Raw genomic sequence first — 21874 nt, 5'->3', positions numbered from 1 at the left:
TAAAGAGATTGAAACACTCTTCAAACAATTTCCCAAAATGAATGCCCAGGACTGGATGGCTTCACAGGTGAATTCTACCAAGCATTCAAAGAAGATTTAATACTACTCTTATTCAAACTCTTCCAAAAAATTGAACAGGAACACTGCCAAACTCATTCCATGAAGCCAATATTACCCTAATACCAAAGCCAGATAAAGATATTACAAAAAAAAAATGCATGCCCATTTCCATAATGAATACAAATAATGTAAAAATTCTCAATAAAAATACTTATAATCAAATCCAACAACACATTAAAAGAATGTGATCCTAATCAAGTGGGTTTTATACCAGGCATGCAAGGATGGTTCAATATAAGAAAATCAATCACCATAATATACCATATTAATAAATCACATAAACTCGATTGATGCAAAAAGACATTTGACAAAATATAGCTTTTTTCTTTATAAAAATACCCCAAAATATAGGAATTGAAGGAAACTTTCTCAACATGATAAAGGGCATATATGAAAATCCTACAACTAACACTATACTCAACTTTGAAAGACTGACAGCTTTCCCTGTAAGATCTGGAACAGGACAAGGATGCCCACTGTCACCACTGTTGTTCAATATAGTGCTAGAGGTTTTAGCAAGAGCAACCAAATGAAAGAGTTAAAAGGCATCCTAAATGGAAAGGAAGAAGTAAACTTTTGCTATTTGCAGATGATGTGATACTATACCTAGAAAAATCCAAAAAAACTACAATACTCTAGTGCTAATAAACTAATTCAGCAGAGTAGCCAAAAACAAGATTAATACCCAAAAATCAGTAATGTTTCTATAAACTGGTAATGGGCAATCTGAAGAGAAAGTCAGGAAAAAACTTCAGACAAAAAGAATCAAATATTTAGGATTAAGCTTACCTAAGGATGTAAAGCACTTATATTCAGAAAACTATAATGCACTGATAAAATAAATCAAAGAAGACCTAAATAAGTGGAAGAACATTCCATGTCCATGGATGGGAAGACTAAATATCGTTAAGATGTCACTTTACCTAAGCTGACACACAAATTTAATGCAATCCTGATAAAAAATCCCAATAGTCTTTTTAAAAGAAACGGAAAATCCAATTATCAAATTTATTTGGAATGATAAGGGTCCCAAATGGCCAGAAACATCTTTAAAAGAACGAATTTGGAGGATTCTCACGTCCACACTTTAAATCATATTACCTTACACTAAAAGCATGAGCAACCAAAGGAAAAAAATGGATAAATCAGACTTCCTCAAACTTAAACACTTTGGACTTCAAATGACTTTGTCAAGAAGGTGAAAAGCAATGTGCTCACTGGGAGAAAATATTTGGAAATCATGTATCTTGTAAGCGTTTGAATTCCATGCTACACTCAAGAAGACACACAGAGAGAAGACACGAGGAGAAAGAGAGCGCCATAGATGCCAGGAGAGAATTTTGTCACGTGACAGAAAGTAGGAGGCTCAAACAGCTAAAGCCCCAGGGAGAAATGAGTCACTTGCTCAATAGCCTACAGTGGAGAGACCAGGCAGAGATCAACAACCATCTCGCCTCAACATGTGGCTACTGACTTTGGTAAGAAAGTAATCTTGAGCCAGACTCTTTAAAGCCTTGGGACTGTAAGCTTTTACCCCAAATAAATAACCTTTATAAAAGACAACATATCTCTGGTACTTTGCATCAGCACACCTTTTACTGACTAATACACACATAAAAAAAATTCAGTATCACTAGCTATTAGGAAAATGCAAATCAAAACTACACTGAGATATCTCACACTTCATAGAATGGCCATTAATTTAAAAAAGAAAAGAAAAAATGCTTTAGAGGATATGGAGAAATAGGAATACTCCTTCACTGTTGGTAGAAATGTAGAATGGTGCAGCCTCCATGGAAGACAGTTTGACGATTCCCTTAGATAGCTAAATATAGAACTGCAATATGATCCAGCAATCCCTCTACTAGGAATATATTCAGAATAACTGAAAGTGTTCTCACATTAACTGTAACAAATGTACAATACTGATACATGGTGTTAATAGTAGGAGGTTATGAAAAATATATACCAAATGTAAGCTATGAACCAGAGTTAGTAGTAACAGGCTGATCGTGTTTTCATAATCTGTAACAAACGTTTCACAACATTGTAAGGTGTTGGTGGAGGGGCGATGTCCAGGAATTCTGCAAATTATGCATGACTGTTTTGGCAGTTCACAACTTTTTTAATTAAAAAAATGAAACAAAAAACTAGCAAAAGTATCTGAAGTTTGCTAAACTGACAGAAGAGGGCGCCATTAAATAAAAATCTTGGACTGTAAAGGAAAACCAATACCATAAAAATGTATTGCACATACACACAAAATCAACAAATCCCTAAGAGCTACTGCAAAAAAATGTCAGGAAGGGAAATTCTACACATCTACTAAAGAAAATTCCATCCTAAAAGACAACCAAGAACAGAAAAGAACAGTAAGTCAACATCTTCAACAACTTAATATACTTGAATACCATTTGAGGATCTGAAAAAACGTCTTAAATACAAACTCAGAAACTTCTTAGGAAAATAAAAGTCAAAAAATAAAGACATAAGAAATGAAAATAATTTTGATGGTACTCAGGAAAAAGGAGGAAATAAAAAACAGAATTATCTCAGAAATGAAGAATAACTCATAAGGTACCCAAGTGAAAATCAATGCCCATGAAAATTTAATGAGAGGCATTGAAGAGAAGCAGGAAAACAACTAAGAGATGGAAAATAACATAATGAAAAGGTAAAAAAGGTTAGAGAGAAAGCAGTAGAAGTGGGAGACAAAGGAATAATGTTCATATTTTAAAGTCTCTGAAGAAAAAAAAACAATGGATTAGAACTAAAAAATTTAAAACTATAATCCAAGAAAACTTTCCAGAAACAGAAATCAATAGATGAATCAAAACATATATGAATCTATATTAAAATAGTTCACTGGATACCTAAGTAAAATTAAAACAGAATGATCAACTCTGCAATATACTCTAGTAAAACTACTAAATTTCAGAGATAAAGATAAAATCCTTAAGCCTCCCAGCAGAAAGATCAAATAACTTACAAAGGCAAAAGAATAAGACAGGCATCAGACTTCCCAAATGAACACACCAAGCAAGGCAACAACAAATTAGCATTTTTTTAACTCAGTTAAAGAATGTATGAAGCAAAGATTTTATATGCAACCAAATATCAGGATGATAGAAAAAGTTTTCAAGGTACAAGAAATTTAAGAGAATTCTGCACCAGTCAGCCCATCTACTAGGGGGAATGTCTACTAAACTAGTAGCAATCTACTATCAGAAGGGGAGTGCCATCAAAAAAAGCAATGACTGAAAAAACTCTAGTAAACAGAGCAATTGATGAGAGAGATACAGAGGAGCAGGGGAGGGAAGAAACGAGACAAAGGCAAACACTAAAAATCCTTTCAACAACTAGTACACATTCTCTTTAACAGTATAATCATTTCGTGGTACACATGTGTATGTGTGTGTGTTTTGGGTGAGGGGAAAAGGAGACAAGGAGTAGAAGGTAAGCCTTAAGGGAAGTGGATTTGGCTCAAATGCTAGAGCTTCGGCCTACCACATGGGAGGTCCAGGGTACGAACCCAGGGCCTCCTGGCACATGCACAGTGCTGATGCACGCAAGGAGTGCTGTGGCAGGCAGGGGTGTCCCCCAAAGAGGGGAGCCCCACGCACAAGGAGTGCACTCCATAAGGAGAGCTACCCAGCGCGAAAAAAGCGCAGCCTGCACAGGAGTGGCACCGCACACATGGAGAGCTGATGTAGCAATATGACACAAAGAAAGAGACAGATTCCCAGTGCCACTGACAAGACTACAAGTGGACACAGAAGAACACAGAGCGAATGGACACAGAGAGCAGACAACTGGGGGGGGGGGGGGGAATAAACAAATAAAAATCTTAAAAAAAAAAAGAAAGTAAGTGTTAAAAGAGTAGTACCACAATAAGGGCTACAAAGCTTCCGAACCAGCTGTCCCCATTGAGGAAAGAGACTGTTAAGGAACAGAACAGAATAAAACAGAACAGAACAGAAACATTCAAAGAACAGCTCCACTGGTTCAGTTTCCTGTAACTAAAGTGAATATCAACCGAACACAGTTAATCTTAGTGTATCTTGGTATTTGAGGAATTATGTTTACCATTATTTACCATTTGGAGAGATTCTAAGCTTGGCTATATGTTTTGTTGGGTTTTTTTAAAGAAATAGAGCAAGTAAGTTTTTACAAGAAATTGAATACATGCACAAGAGATGAAGTAGTAGATAAGCACACCAGATATATAAAATAAATAATAAAACAGCAAATTAAACAAAATACAAAAATAAAGAAATCACAGAAATAATTAGATTTTTTAAAGAAAACAAAATGAGATCTGGGAAGATGTAATGAGGAAATACAAATTTTTGTACATGAATATTTTCATTAAAATTTTACCTAAATAAAGATAGAAACAGAACTAAAGTCACTAAAAGAAATTTCTATTACCATTGAGTAGATAATTCTTAAATACTACCAGTATTACTAGAAGAATTATAAAAATATTTTAATATTATTATTTCTTTCCCAAGCACACAGTGATTTATGTCATCTCATCTTTGAAACCAGCAGAGAGGAACTGCAAGTCATCACATTTACAGGTGTGCTAAACCACTGACTTTGCTATATTTCATTTAACTTCCAGTAACCAAAATAAATAAACTAAATATCATAAGTCGACATGTTGAAAATAAGTCCATTTTTAAAATCAAGGCAACCTGTGGGTTAGCAAGCTTTAAAAAATATCAAGATCAAATCAAATCTGAATTGAACAATTTTTAAAACCAAATCATTTACATTTTTATTTTCTTTTAAATGTTCACATTATAAGTAGCATGTACTACTACTTTTAGAATCAGCATCATTTCCTGCTGAGTGGTTAGCCTACCAGATTTTTGTTATGTCTTAAAGTCTCCAAAATTTTGTTCCCCATAGATTTCATAAAGGAGGAAATGTTTAGTTCATAAAATAAAGTAACTCTAAAACTAGATTATACTTAAAGGAAAAGTGGTATAATGTAGCAAAATCCAATGTAAAAATAAGTAAAGCCAAATTGTTGTAAGGGGAAAAATAAGGACATCAAATAGTTTTGATTTGATAATGTGAATCAGTATGAGTTTAGTAAATTGAGAATTTCATGCTTGGAAGAACTTAGGTTTTCATTTGAAAGACAGAAAACAGTTCTTTCATACCCATTTAACTCCACTCTGAGTAACAGTGATCTTTTTATTACCTTAAGTTTTCTCTTCAGAAGCCAGAATTGATGAAATTTATCAAATAGGTTGGTTATGTAAAGAGCTTTCCTTGGGGTAAAATGACAACAGAAACAAAACGGGGGGGGGGGGGTGTGTGCAGGTTATGAGATGCTTAGAAGAAAAGATTTAGTGACTTCTGCAAAGTATTTCTTTAAAAAGTCACAATAAGAAGAGATCATCTAAATTTCATTAGTGATACACTGAAACCATACTATCCTATCCTTGTCTTACGTTTGCCAAATAAGAAAGATTAGCATTAGTAAGAGTCAGAAGGCTTAACAGCAAAAGACTTTCAATGATCCAAATGATAGAAAAGGAAAACAGGCTGAAAAATAAGCTTATTAATAATAAAATCAATCAGTCAAATAAGCAGTTATTAAGTAAATACCATGTATCCAGGACAAAATTAATAAGAAACAAAATTATTTTCCTCTAGTATCTTAGAGTCTATTGGAAAACAAAGCATAACCTTATTTAGAATAAAGCACCACTAGGTGATTATAGCAAAAGCTATTTAACTTGACAGTATGAAATTGGTTGTGAGTGGTAAGAAGAAAAACATGTTCAAAGAAGAACACATTTGGTAAAGAAATTTTAATAAACAACCTTAAGTTGTGAATTTAAAGCTATGAAAGGACTGACAAACCTGGGCTTAAAATCACAGTTTTATCTCTCATCAGCTGTGTGAACTTGGACAGTTAACTTTGCTGGACCTGCTTTCTCAACTATAAAATAAAAATAATACCCACCTACCCACTTTTTGGGCTTGCTGTGAAGATTAAATTAAATAATGTAGGTTAATCACTTGACATGATGCCTAGCACAATGCAGACCCTCATGAAAGGAGAGAGGATAGAAAGTGGGATGGTTGTCAAATTAAGAACTGAGAAATTTAAAGTTCTGTAGAATAATGGGCTTATGGTCCTGAAAGGAATAGGGAAGTAAAGAAGAACAGAGCAAAGGAGGAAAAACTGATATGATGAAATATTCCCTCAGAGTAACTTTTCTTTGTTATAGCAAGAATCTGTGCAAATATAAGCCAGTATCTGATGGCACTGACGAAGAGCAGTACTCAATGCTTGGCTGCTTTCTACCAGTGACAGAGACTCATTATGTCATTGGTTAAACTAGTTTATTCATAAAACTGCAGGTGTTCATAATACTGTATAAAATAGAAAAACAGTACATATTCAAGGAACTCTATGGCACATCCAGAGCAGAATAGTGGAAGAAACTATTTTAAGGAATTTTAGGATAATCATTAAGATACAATTCTATAAAAATGAAAATTGGTGGAATGAAAACGTCTCAAAGTACCTCAGCGATTCTTAAAATGCAACCAATTATGTGCATAGTAATTTTCATTGGTTTTTACTATTCTAGTATATAAGACTTTAACATAAGCTTCCAGTAGTGCAAATTCAAGTTTGAGGACTACAAATCCAGTATTGATCCAGAAATATATAGCCTGGCTTCTTTCATTCTTGTTTTAGGTTGGAACATTTAGTTAAAGATAAATACAACGACTCTGAATAGAGTCATTCTTCAACAAAACAGCTATGTCAGCACAGGCAGCAAAGTAGAGCAGAAACTGAGTACAAAGTTCAAAAATCATTTCTAAAAGCATAGAGTACTTACAAGGTAGTATGGCTAGGTTAATGTTTACTTTTACTTTATTTCACTTAGCATTAGGTTATCAAGTTAATGTGAAATATCTTTTCCTGAACCTGCTAAAGCTTACTGGGAATTTTAACTTATTGAAGTAGTTCAATATACAGACTTTCTGTGAAACGACTGGCATAATATCTTGTCCTGCCATTATCTGTCTTACAAAGTTATTAAAAGGATTAGATAAAATGGGATACGTACAAGTGTTTCATACTTACAAAGTATTATTAAATCAACTTATACTAATATTCGTAATTGCCTAGTTTTCATAGAATCTTAACAGATACTTCATGCATCAAAAGAGATTGAGAATAATTTAGTCCAAATCTCTTATTTTATATGATGAAGTTGGCAGGTTCAGAAAGAAGTTCCTTAATCAAGGCCATACTCAATAAATTAACGACAAGAGGTCTAAAATGTCACAGTTCTTAAAATTCAAGTTCAATGCAATGTATTTACCAATAATAGCTGCCTAACATTTTGATTAGTCAAAATCAACACAAATTGTGTAAATTTCTTTATCTTTATAAATCGATTTATATTTTCATTTTATATAAATGGAATCATATAATTTGTTACACAATATATTTAGTTCATAGTAACACAATCATACAATATTTGTCCTTTTGTATTTATTTATCCATTCATCACCTAATAGACACCTGGGTTGTTTCCAACTTTTGGCAATAGTGAATAATGCCACTATGAACATAGGTGTGCAGATATATATTTCTGCCACCGCTCTCAGTTCTTTGGGGTATACCCAGTAGTGGTATTATAGTATGGCAAATCTATATTCAACTTTTTTAGGAACTGCTCAACAGTCCTCCAACATTTTAATTATACAAAATCCACACAAACTGTGTAAATTTCTATTTTGCACAAGCCTAAATTTTTCCATAAGGAAAAAAGAAAGTGAGTAAGTCAATTCTAGAGCCCAGGTAACAAAATATAGTGATCATATAGCATAATATCATGTAAGAAGGCAGTCCTTTGGCAGAGGAGTCTAAATCATTGCTAATAATTCCTCCTTATGCATTTGACTTTCAGAGAATAATTTGAAAATACTCATCTTCAAGGAAGGAATCTCAACTGCAATGGCATTAACCTTCTCTCAAGTATAAGTGCAAGATGATGTGAAAAAAGACAAGTTAATAATTAGAATATAGGTCACCAGAAAATAGAATGAGGGTAGAGAACGGAAAGCTAAGGGTTAATCTATGTAGAATTGGTAAAAAGGTAGTTTGTAAATTTTTGGAAATGAACAGAAATGGTGAAAGCACAACTTAGTGTTTATAGCTAGCAGAGCTATTACATGGGTAAAAAAATTACTCAAAGGGAAAGACTAAGGACATGTATATTACGAGAAGGAAAGCTAAAAAATGTAACATGGAACTGTATAGCATAGTGAAACTTCATGTGAAATACAAATATGGGTAATACTGCATATATAAGAGTGTTTTTACAAAATATAAACACAAACTAGAGAGACAGAAAGAATAGAACCTATGTACAGCAGGGGAAGCACAGAGAAATTGAGAAGTGATGAGGTTTTTTTATTATTATTGGAATGAAAATGCTGTAATGACTGAATGCACAACTATGTGATTATACCAAATACCACAAATGGTACACTTTAGACGGATTAAAAAGAATTATACAGCATGAACAAGTGGAATTTTTCCTTGGGATGCACTGTTGATTGAACATAAGAAAACCAGTTAATGTAATACACCACATTTAAAGAATGAAGGGGGAAGCAGATGTGGCTCAAGGAAGCAGATATGGCTCAGGCAACTGGTCTCCTGCCTACCACAAGGAAGGTCACTGGTTCGGATCCCAGGACCTCCTAAAGAAGACAGCAAACTGGCATGATGGGCAGGTACGGCAAGCTGACACAAAGACATGGGGAAAAAAATCTTGAGACACACAACAGGGCAGAGAGCAGAGGTTCCCAGTGCCTCCTAAAGAAGACAGCTAGCTCACACATTGGGCAGACACAATAAGAGACACAAGAAAGCGGGGAGTGGAGGAGGCTCAAGCAATTAGGCACCTCCCTCCCACATCAGAGGTCCCAGGTTCAGCTCTCAATGCCTCCTAAAGAAACAAAGAAGACGAACAGACACAGCAAGTGCAAGCAACAAGGGGGAGGGCAGAAATAAAATAAATCTTTAAAACATGCATAATCATCTCAATTGATGCAGAAAAGGCATCTGAAAAAAATCCAGCTCCTCTTCTTGATAGAAACTTAGAACACTAGGAATAGAAGGAAACTTCCTCAACATGATAAAGGACATACATGAAAAATCCACTGCTAACATCATACTCAATGGTGAATGACTGAAAACTTTCCCTCTAAAATCAGGAAAAAACAAGGATGCCCACTGTCTCACCACTATTATACAATACTGTACTGGAATTCCTTACCAGAGCAATAAGGCAAGAAAAAGAAAGAAAAGGCATCCAAATTGGAAAGGAAGAAATAAAACTTTTTCTATTTGCAGATGATATGCTCCAACACCAGAAAATCCTGAAAAATCTGCAACGAAGCCTCGAGTGCTGATAATAAATCAATTAAAAAAAGAGGCAGGGTACAAGATCAACACCCAAAAATCAGTAGTGTTTCTATACACAGGAAATGAATAATCTTAAGAAATCAAGAAAAGAATTCCATTCACAATAGTAACTAAAAGAATCAAATATCTAAGAATAAATTCAACCAAAGAGGTAAACAAGTTGTGTACAGAAAACTACAAAACATTACTAAAAGAAATCCAAGTAGACCTATATTAATGGAAGGACATTCCACATTCATGGATTGGAAGAATAAATATCATTAGAGTATCAATCCTATCCAATGCAATTTACAGATTCAATGCAATCTCAATCAAATCTCCAACAGCCTTTGTTACAAAAATGGAAAAGCCAATTATCAAATATATATGGAAGGGTAAAAGTCCCTGAATAGCCAAAGCCACCTTGAAAAGGAATAATGAAGTTGGAGGATTCACACTTTATGAATTTAAAGCTTATTACAAAGCCAGAGTCATCAAAATAGCATGGTACTGGCACAAGAACTAACATATAGAGCAATGGAGCCAAATTAATAAATGGGCAAAAGACATGAATAGATATCCCTCCAAAAAAGACTTACAAATGGTCAGAAAGGACATGAAAGGAAACTCAACATCATTACCCATATGGAAAATGAAAATGAAAACCACATTAAATACCTTTCTCACCAATTAGAATGGCTGCTATTTTAAAAGGTGGAGAGGATGTAGAGAAACAGGAACACTCATTTATTTCTGGTGGCAATATAAAAAATGGTGTAAGCAATGTGGAAGATTGTTCAGGGGTTCCTCAGAAAGTATAAAACTACCATATCACTGGCAATCCCACTCCTACTTATATATTCAAAAGAACGGAAAGAAGGACTCAAAACAGATTTTTGCACTACGATGTTCATAGCAGCATTATTCACAATTGCCAAAATATGGATACAACCCCAGTGTCCAAGCAATGAATTGATAAACAAAATATGGTATATACATACAATGGAATATTATTCAGCTGTATAAAGAAATGTAGTCCTGGTACATGTGATAATATGGACGAACCTTGAAGATACATCAGGTTGAATGAAATAAGCCAGAAACAAAAGGAAAAATATCATATGAGCTCACCACTTAGAAACAATTAGAACAAGCAAACTCACAGAGTCATAATCTAGGGGATAGATAGGGTAGGGATAGGAAATGTGAAGTGAAAACTTAAAATGGACAGGGTTCCTATTTGGAATGATAGAAACTTTTTGGTAACAAATGGTGGTGATGGAAGCACAGTATTGTGAATGCAATGAACAGCAGGGAAATATGTATCTCAATATGATTAAAAGGGGAAATGTTAGATTATATATATGGTAACGGAATATAATTTTTTAAAACCATGGAACTACACTATACAAATAGGGAACCCTAAGTTAAACCATAGACTTTAGTTAACAGCACAATTATAGAATTGTGCTATCACCAATTCTAACACGTTCCACACCAATGCAAGGTGTTGGTAGTGGGATGGTGTATGGGAATCCAGTATTTTATGCATGATTGTTCTGTAAACCCACAACTTCTCTAATAAAAAAAAAGTAATAATGAACAACCTGTTTTTTTAAAACCTGCATAATAAAAAAAATTCTGATTCAAATGTAAGCAATTTGAATCAGAAATACAACATTTAGAAATTTCTTCTGGGAAAATAACAGGTTAAGTACACAAGGATTTACATATAGGAATATTCTCCACACTAACATCTGCATAGTGCAAAGTATGTTTATAATAGAAAACCATTGCAAAAACCCTAAATATACAATAGCAGGGGAACGGACTTGGCCCAGTGGTTAGGGCATCCGTCTACCACACGGGAGGTCCGCGGTTCAAACCCCGGGCCTCCTTGACCCGTGTGGAGCTGGCCCAAGCGCAGTGCTGATGCGCGTTAGGAGTACCCTGCCACGCAGGGGTGTCCCCCGCGTAGGGGAGCCCCACGCGCAAGGAGTGCGCCCCACAAGGAGAGCCGCCCAGTGTGAAAGAAAGTGCAGCCTGCCCAGGAATGGCACCGCCCACACTGCCCACACTTCCCCTGCCGCTGACGACAACAGAAGCGGACAAAGAAACAAGACGCAGCAAATAGACACAGAGAACAGACAACCGGGGGGAGGTGGGGGGGATTAAATAAAGAAATAAATCTTTAAAAAATAATAATAAATGTAGGGAAAAAAAATAGATGGAGAGAAAAAAAATTAAAAAAATAAAAAATAAAAAAAAATAAATATACAATAGCATGGGACTGATTGGCTCTATTATTATGATACAACCAAATGGTAAATACTAAGCAACCATTAAAAAGAACGATCAACAGCCATATTTATTTAGAAAGAAAGTCCTGTCTGATATGCTCTTAAGTGAATAATACACATACAAAATAGTATAAACAGTGATCTCATTTGTATAATAAACTTTTTTAACTCAAAATTACAGAAAACACCCTAGAATAGCAAACCCAAAAATGTGAAACCATTTATATCTCTGAGTAATGGAATTAAAGGAGATTATTTTCTTCTTTGTAAATTTCTATACCTTCTTGTTTCTTTTGAATGAGCATTATTACTTTTATAATCTGAAAATAAAAGCTTTTCATATTGAGCAGAAAAATTAATAGTAGTAAATATATACAATGTATGCAGATATCCAAGAGCTGATTCTGGAAGTCCATGTAAAATATGTATATACACCTACATATCTAATCTCACTTCTATAAATATACATCTTAGGTTTTAAAAATTATTGACAGAGGACACATGGTTGGCAGGGAGTTCTCCAGGACATATACCCAGGGTACATAAAAATGTTTGGATATTTTCATAGTGCATACAATTAAAAACAACAACTGAGAGAGTGCTGAGTTCCTAGCCAGGGGAGCTCTATCACAGTCCCCAAAGAAATAGCAACAATCCCCCAAGTGCAATGGCAAAGACCAAAAAAGAAGGAAGGTCCAACAATGAGCCCTTGATACTAATGACTATGCTTGTGAGCCTGTGCACCTGAAATAAGAACAAGGCCTAGAGCTGCAGGGTGCCTAAGAGTTCCCTCCTGAGAGTCTCTGTGTTGCTCAAATGTGGTCAGTCTCGAAGCCAAACTCAGCATGTAAATGCGTTGCCTTACCCCCAGTGTGGGACATGACTCCTGGGGATGAACCTCCCTGGCACCGAGGGATTACTACCAAGTACCAGCTGATGATGTAGCTAGAAAATGACCTTGAATAAAAGGGTCAACTCGGACCAGCAGACTATCTCAATCTACATATAATACCAGGAGTTAAAAATGCTTTTTGACCTGAATCAAGGGGGAAATGGAAAGGACAAATGAGTTTATATGGCTATGAGTCTCCAAAAAGAGCCAGGAGGTTATCAGAGGGGTTGCCCTTGTACACACCTCAGCAGAGTCCCAGAGACAGATAAAGTAGATACAACCCCAGGTATTGGTTCTTCTGAGGGATACAGAGACCCACAGGTTCTATGTTCATGGCAGATGGAGTTTAGTGCCATGTCAGTTGGCCCTTCTTTGGAGTTTGTGTTTCTGTGTGATGGAGCTGGACTCAGATGTGATCTTTGTTCACGAGCCTCTCCTGTTACTTTTACCAGAACTGTAGTTGGTGCTGGGGTTTAATATATATCCAGGGGACCTGAATCTCTGGACTGACCATGTGATAGCCAACCCTGAGCCTCACCAGACTTGCAACTCCTACCCTCTGGTTTACTGGACTTACCCCAGCCAGCTAACATGAAGTTGAAGAAGGTCAACCACCACACCATGGAGCCAAGAGTGCCTACAACTCAAAGCAGGAGGACTGCATTCAGCATCCATGTGGAATCAAAGCCCCCTCTTGATATAGATGTGGAGTGGACACAACCATTCCAAGGTCCACAGGATGGAGGAATAGAGTATGGATTAGAGTGGACTTACTGATATTCTATTCATGAACTATTGTGATTAGTAATCGAAGAAAATGCGGCATTGGTGTAGAGAAAGTGACCATGGTGGCTGCTGAGGGTAGGGAATGGGAGGAAGAGATGAGATGTGGAGGTGTTTTCAGGACTTGGAGTTAGTTGTCCTGGGTGATGCTGCAGGGACAGTTACCAGACATTGTATGCCCTCCCATGGTCCACTGGGTGGAATGTGGGAGAGTGTGGGCTATGATGTGGAACACTGCCCATGAGGTGCAGTGGTGCTAAGAGATGTATATTCATCAAATGCAATGAATGTCTCATGATGATGGAGGAGACTGTTGTTATGGGGGGCAGAGTGGGGTGAGGGGGGTGAGGGGTATATGGGGACCTCATATTTTTTGAATGTTATATTTAAAATAGAAAAAGAAAAAAAATAAGCACGTCTCCAAAATTACAATTCAGTTCTTTAGCATTTCAAAGGCACTGAGACACACTTATGTAATCTTAACAAAACCAATACTAAGCCAATACTGTATACAATTAACTTTTAGTTTGTTTAGTGCTGTGCTGTGGCTTTCATTTTGAGTTTCTGCCAACAAAATTTTTAAAAAAGAAAGAAAAACTAAACCACCTCTATAAACTGCCTGAAGTTCATAAGGAAAACCACAGCAAAGTGCAACTTCTTTAACAGCTTTAGAAAGGAGTAACCATTAATGAGGGCCTCAGGAAATGAGAGGGAAATATCACATAGGGTTATTCAAAATAAGCCTGACTCTTCTCTCCTTCCAGTTATCTCCACACACAATACTACAGGGGAAAATACACATTAATACACTAAGATAAGAAAACAGCTTTGAAAATTATTCAAATTATCTAAATATTCAATAATTTATACTGAAATAAAATGAATGAAATTCTTATTAAAGATATGACTGAACTAAATATGAACTTCATATTAAAGAAGAATAGCTTATTCACTCTGATTAGACTTACAGATGGGCTATGGTGTTCTGGCCCATTAGAAGGAATGTTAAAGGCATTCAAGAGTTCATAAAATTTGATTACTGTCAGACATTTATGAAAAGCAAAAGTACTTACCACTAAGTCCCAATTATTTTGTTCAAGTAATGTAATAGCTTCATCAATGTTCTCAATGCCAGTGCATGCCTGGAAACAAAGTAAATAATCCTTTAAATTCCATTTTTAGAGTGAGGAGGCTAATTAGTCTGAAAAATGTAAGCATAATATATAAATTTAAGTTTGAGCATGTATATGAATAAAGACAACACAATGAACCCCTAACTCTTCTGAGCATTTTACACGATTTGAAAAACATTAATTACAAAGTAAATTCACAATACATTGAAACAAAAGACAATAAAATAAAGAAATAAAAGAATGTCTAAAAATAGAACTGGAGCCCAATATGATTTCTGGATCATCTTCTAATAACCTAGATCAACTTTCATTTAAAAGTTGCTGATGGAGAACCATATGCGTAAAATTAATTTCAACCCATACCCATGTACCTTATACAAAAACATAGAATATAGACTAAGAATGGCATAGCCACTGTGGAGGAAGGTTTGATGGTTCTTCAGAAAGCATACAGAACTGCCACATAATCCAGCAATCCTGCTACCAGTAATATATCCAGAAGAATTGAAAGCAGGGACAAAACAGATGTATGCACACGAATCTGAATAGCAGTATTATCCACAATTGCCGAAAGCTGGAAGCAACCCAAGTGTCCATCAACAGATAAATGGACAGGCAAAATGTGGTATATACATACAATGGAATATTACTCAGCAGTAAGAAGGAATGAAGCATTGACACACAGGACAATACAGATGACTCTCAAAGACCTTACATTAAGTGAAGTAAGCAAGTCACTAAAGGACAAATATTGCATGAACTCATTGACATACCCTACACATATTGAACAGAGATAGAGTACAGAAGACAGGTTACCAAGAGACAGACAGGGAGTAGAGAGTGGTTAGCAGATGCTCAATCTGGGCAGAACTTGTGATAAGGTGGAAGGGAGTAGGTTTGGCAGTAAATAGGGGAAAGAGTGGTGCGGGTATGTGAGTGGGATCGATGGTGTTGGAGTATGAGGGTTAACAGGGTTGGGGGAGTGGATTGGATTATCCATGGAACAGGGGGAGGGCTGGAGGAAGAAACCAGTGAACTCCTGGGAGGTGGAGGTCTGTGGTTGAAAATAAAATTGTGGGAATGTTCTTTTGACAAACATGGCAGGGGAGAATCACTGGTGCAGGATGTTGGTTGGCTGGGGGGTGGAGGGGTAGGGAACAGGATATGTGAGAAAGGTGCACCTGGGGACCTGGGGCATGCTTCTACAGAATATAAATGTGTTCATCTTGACACAGCTCAATGGGTGGAGACCCACACAATAAACAACAAAATATTAAAGTTCCATCCTGGGGAGTCCTGCTATGTTCTCAAATAGAGGTGCAAGAATCTCTCAAGTATATAGGCAGAGCCTAATAGAAGAAAACAGACCAATATGCCAAGCCCTCAATATTAATGCATGTAACTAAGAACTTCATTCTTGTAAAATTGAAACTTAGTGGCTTCTAAAGGGAGGTGGAGGAAAGAATAGGTGGAACACAGGGCATTTTTAGGGCATTGGAATTGTTCTCCAGGACACTGCAATGACAGATACGGGCCATTACATATTTTGTCAAAACCTGTAAAATTGTACAGTACAAAGTATAAATCATAATGTAAACTAGTGACTACAGTTAGTAACAACACTTCAATATTTGATCATTAATTGTACCATAATCAACATTAATTGTACCATAATCATATAAGATGTTATTAATAGGGAAAAATGTGAGGGGGGGAGCAGGTGGGGTATATGGGATTTCCCTATATTTTCTATGTAACTTTTCTGTAACTAAAACTTCCTCGAAAATAAAGTTAAAAAATAAAAAGAGGAGGACACTGGGGGAACATACAGAAGAAAATGTAAACATACATAAAAAGATAATAGATCTTACAATGATAAAAGGAACAATGCAAGGGGGAAATTTTTTTTTTAGCTTTGTTTTTAAGGAGGTTTTAGATTACATAAAAGTTAGAATTATGGCAGGGGACGATCACAGGTGTACAGGGTGTTAGTGGCAAGGTAATGTGTGGGGAAGGATGCACCTGGGGCATGTCTCTATGGAATATGAATATATTCATGTGGTTATGGGATGTTACCTCATTGGGTGGAAACCCACACAATAACCAACAAAGTATTAAATTCCCATCCTGGGGAGTCCTGTTATGTTCTCTAAAAGAGTGGCAAAAATGTCTAGAGTACATAGGCATTGCTTAATAAAAGAGAACAGACCAAAATGCCAAGAACTTGAATATTTATGCTAGTACTTACGAACCTTATTTTTGTAAAACTGAAACTTAGCCTAATAATTTCTATTGCTAAAGATACCTCCTGATAATCTCCTTGTTATCCAAATGTGGTCTCTCTCTAAGCCAAACTTACTACCTTCGCTACCGGCATGGGACATGACTCCTGGAGACGAGCTTCCCTGGCACCGAGGGATTATTAAAAAGCACCAACTAGCAACGCATTTGGAAAAAGATCTTGACCAAAAGGAGGGGAAGTTAAATACAAAAGAATTTTTACAGTTAAGAAATTTCAAAGTGAGTCGGGGGGTCATTTCAGAGGCTACACTTACACACATCTCAGGAGGATCTCACTAACTACCACGGTAAACAAAGCCTTAAACATGGGTGCTCCCAAGGGTTCGGACACACCTCACACTACGGGCAAGGCATACAACTCTAGGAAATCAGCACTCCATTGGTGGGCCTTACCTTGGAATTAATGTTCACCTATTTCCCCAAAGTAACAATGTTAGACTCATTATCCCTACACATGATTCTTCTACCCCTTTTATTTGAACCTATAATTAGCACTACACCCATTAAATGTATGCCCCAGAAACTTAAATCTTCAGCTGTTCATATGTTGTTTGAGCCCTGAATCTCAGCACAGCAGCAGTTAACACCTACTCTCCAGTTCATCGGACTCACCCAAGACAACTAACAAAAGGATGATGACCAACACCCATCCCAAAAAGCAGAGTATCTACAACTGCAAGCAAGACAGTTCCTTTCATCTGCACTGTAAACGGAAGGAGAGTGGGCATCACAATCCCAAAGTCATCAAGACTGAAGAACAAACATAAGGGGGAATGCAACCATGGACCAACACAGACTTATTATTATTGTAGTAATGGAAGAATTTGTAACATTGACATTAAGATAGTGGTTACCAGAGGTTCCGGGGGGTGGGGAAGGAAAGAATAGTTGGAACATGAGGTATTTTGGAGGCACTGGAATTGTTCTACATGACATTGCAATGATGGATACAGGCCATTATACACTGTATCAAAACCTATAAAATTATACAGGGTAAGGTATAAACCATAATGTAAACTGTAGACCATGGTTAGTAGTAATACTTCAGTATTTGCTCATCCATTATAACAAACGTACCACACTAAAATAAGATGTTATTAATAGGGGAAAATGTGAGAGGGAGAGGGGGTGGGGTATATGGGAGTTCCCTATATTTTCTATATAACTTCTGGAACTTCTTTAAAAGTAAAATTTTTTAAAAATTTTAATGCATTATGCTAAGTGAAAGAACTAGAACTCAAAGGCTACATATAGTATTATATGACATTCTGAAAAGGCAAAATTATAGGAACTGAAAAGAGATCAATGATTGCCAGGGGTTAGGAGTAATGATAGAAGTTGATTTGCAAGGCGCAGCAAGAGAGAATTTTGAGGGGTGATAAAAGAGGTTTGTGTCTTCACTGTGGTAATTACATATCTATCTGCAGTTCTCAAAACTTATAATACTGTAAACCAAAAAGAGTGAATTTAACTGTATGCAAATGCTTTTTTCTTTTTTTTTTTTTTTGAGATACTGGGGCTGAGGATTAAAGCCAGGACCACATATGTGGGAAGCCTACACTCAAACACTGTGCCCACTGGCTCCCATAAATGCTCCTTTAAAAGTGAATGTATTCTCCAAAAAGTTAAACATAGAATTATCATTTGAGCCAGCAATTCCACTACTAGAAAAATAACAAAAAGAATTAAAAACAGGGAGACAAATACTTAAACATACATTGTCATAGCAGCACTATTCACAATAGTCAAAAGGTGGAAATAACCCAAATGTGTATTAACAGATGGGTAAATAAACAAATTGTGATATATACCTACAATGGAATATTACTCAGTCATTAAAAAAAAATAATGAAGTACTATAATGTGGATGACCTCATAATATTATGCTAAGTGAAAGAAGCCAGACATAAAAGGTCATATACTGTATGATCTCATTTATATTAAATACCCAGAATACATAAATCTACAGAGAATCAAAGCAGACTGGTGGATTCCACAGTGTGGGGGTAGGGAGAATGCAGAGTAACTGCTGAAGAGGTCTGGAATTTTCTTTTGGGGTGGTGAAATGTTTTGGAACTAGAAAGAGATAGTGGTAGCAAAACATTGTGAACATATTAAATACTACCCAACTATTTATCTTAAAATTTAGGTTAATTTTTTGTACGTGAATTTCATCTTGTGACAGGCTGATATTATTTATGAATTCCAAAAAGGATATATTGATTATGTTTGTAAACTGCTCTGTTCCCTTAGGCATGATACCCTTTCATTGTATTAGATTCAGCTGAGATGTCTTTGATTAAATTATGGTGAGATTAGGGCTCTGGTCCAACCATTTCATTAGAGTGGGTGAGCGTTGAGTCACAGCCCCCTTGAGGATAAAACAGATGCTCACATGGAAGTAAACACAGAGAAGAACACAGAGGAAGAGAGACAGCTAAGAGAGATGAGCCTGATAGTCTACAGCTGACCTTGTGGAGAAAGCAGAGCAGTTGAGCCCAGAAAGAAATGGCTAAGATTGGAAGAAGCTGGGACCAGGGAGCCTTAAGAGGAAAGATTGGAAGGCTGAACCCTTGCAGATCTTGGCCCCATCTTACATTAACACTTGGCAATAGACTTTGGGTGAGAGTACCTCTTAAATAACCTTGAGTTGGACTCTTCAGGGCCTTGTGACTGTAAGCTTCTACTCCAAGTAAATAACCTTTACAAAAGCCAACAGAGTTCTGGTACTTTACATCAAGTATCCCTTTGGCTGACTAATATACACCTCAATTTTAAAAATTCAGAAAAAGAAAAGTGAATGAAAAAAGGTTCTGAATGTGTTTATGACCTAAAAGGTGGTCAAAGTAATTTCAAATATAAAAAAACCTGGGTTGAAAGAATCAAACCTACTAATATTCCCCTATAGTAGTATTAGTAATCCTCTCTACAAGGTAGTAAATAGACAATTACAGCTATTTAAATTGTGACCATCAAACAAACATAAAAACAATCTGATTCAAATTATTATTTTGAAGTTGACACTGTTTTCACCTAATTTTATTCTCACAAGAGCTCTTTGAGGTAAGTCAATAGGTATCTCTTTTTCAAAATGAAACAAAACTCAGAAAATCTGCCAAAGTAATACAAATAGAAGAGTAGAAATTAGTCCCAAATCTTTTGACTCAATTTCATGCTTATTTCACTACATTTGAATCTTATGCCAAAAAAGTTTGCTTTCTTTTTTAGAATTATAAATCTAGTAGAGGTAAGATCCTTTTTTTTCATTCTCAATGTTTTCACTTTTCAGTGTACTTTCTCTCTCTCTTACCGGAACAATAAACATCAAAATGCGTATCTTTGCATAAATCAAGAAAATTACCAAGAGAAACTATAAAACCACAGAAACCACATATCCCAGAATTTCTAGGATAATTATGATTAGTTTTCCTGTCAATAAAAGTGAAAGGGAGTAGCAGATGCGGCTCAAGCAGTTGAAAGCACACTTGCCACATCGGAAGTCCTGGGTTTAGTCCCTAGTGCCTCCTTAAAAAAACAGAAACAAACAAGAAGCAAAACAAACAAACAAACAACAATTGAGGGGAGCCAATGTGAATCAGTGGTTGAGTGCTGGCTTCCTATATATAAGGTCCTAGGTTTAATCCACAGCTCTGATACCTTAAAAAAAAAAAAAAAAGTGAAAGGTCCTGCTCAATAGGACTTAAATTTTTTCTATGTTTAAAGGCTTTTATATAAAAATATATTGATATATGTGGTGTATGTACCTAGAAAAAATGTTCTTAAACCTAATCCATTCCTGTGGGTGTGGACAAATTGTAAATAGGACCTTTTTGATGAGGTTACTTCAGTACAAAACAGGATGGATCTTAATCCTATTATTGTCCTTCATAGGAGAGTGAAATACAGAGAGAAAGCCAAAGGAAGCAAGAAGCTGAAGGTAATGGAACCAGAGAGAAGAGAGAGACCAGGAGACAATGCCATGTGCCTTCCCATGGGACAAGCTAAGAATCAAGGATTGCTGGCAACCAGCCCCAGATCACCACAGTCTTCAGGAAAAAGGAATGCCTTGATGGTGACTTGACTGGGCTTTGTCCAGCATAAAGTGTGAGCAAATAAATTCCCATTGTACAACAGGACTCATTTCATGGTTTGCTTGAGCAGCCTAGGAAACGAAAACAATATATAATTTATTTATTCATTTATTTACTAAGTAAATAAAGTAGAGGGAAGAGGGAACTCTTAAGAAAACGTGGACCTAGTCCTAGGAGCACATAATAAACTTTAAGTCCTAACTTTAAAGGAAAACATGCAGCAATATCCAAGGTGAAAATATTTAATGCATATGATATAGTAGAACAAACCTAGACAATAGTTAAAATATCTAAGCTCCGTCCTAGATTCTGCCATTAAATAGTTAGATGTCCTTGAGAAAAATCACTACATTTTTTCTTAACTTCAATTTCCTTATTTGCAAAAGTAAATACATAACAGCAGTTCTAAAACTATGTTCCTATGAAAACAAAAGAAAAAGAAAACAATAATCTTGCAATGATTTTCACATCTTTAATACATTTCAGAGAATGTTTAAAATATCACATTATTTTTAAAAATCCTACTTCTGAATCTTCTATAATCCAGGCACAAAAAAGATAAAATGGTAATGTTTAAACAGTAATTCTGACAGCTTCAATTCAATGATGGAGCTGTAAACTAAGCTAAAGTTTCCCATTCATCAGCAAGAAATAAGATCTTACTAGACTCCCTCCCAAATCCTGGCTTGTCAATCTTTTAATGCAACAAGAGATCACCACAATATGTAAAATAAGATATAATATACTGATTGTGGGAAGATGATGGAGTAGGAAGCTTCCAGGAGTCAGTCTTT

General features: G+C 35.9%; 1 protein-coding gene across 4 annotated transcripts in view; it reads right to left on the bottom strand.

The window, feature by feature from the left end:
* FAF1 (Fas associated factor 1) overlaps positions 1–21874 on the bottom strand; it is a 573725-nt gene that overhangs the window by 444851 nt on the left and 107000 nt on the right. For all 4 annotated transcript variants that reach the window (XM_071217456.1, XM_004476483.5, XM_071217457.1 and 1 more), the window contains one exon: positions 14629–14697. In XM_071217456.1, coding sequence (XP_071073557.1) covers positions 14629–14697 — 69 coding nt within the window. The remainder of the gene's footprint in view (positions 1–14628; positions 14698–21874) is intronic.

The sequence above is a fragment of the Dasypus novemcinctus genome, chromosome 9, assembly GCF_030445035.2.
Source record: "Dasypus novemcinctus isolate mDasNov1 chromosome 9, mDasNov1.1.hap2, whole genome shotgun sequence".
Classification (NCBI taxonomy): Eukaryota; Metazoa; Chordata; class Mammalia; order Cingulata; family Dasypodidae; genus Dasypus; species Dasypus novemcinctus.
The sequence above is the reverse complement of the archived record's forward strand: the minus strand, read 5'-3'. Positions and strand labels throughout refer to the sequence as shown.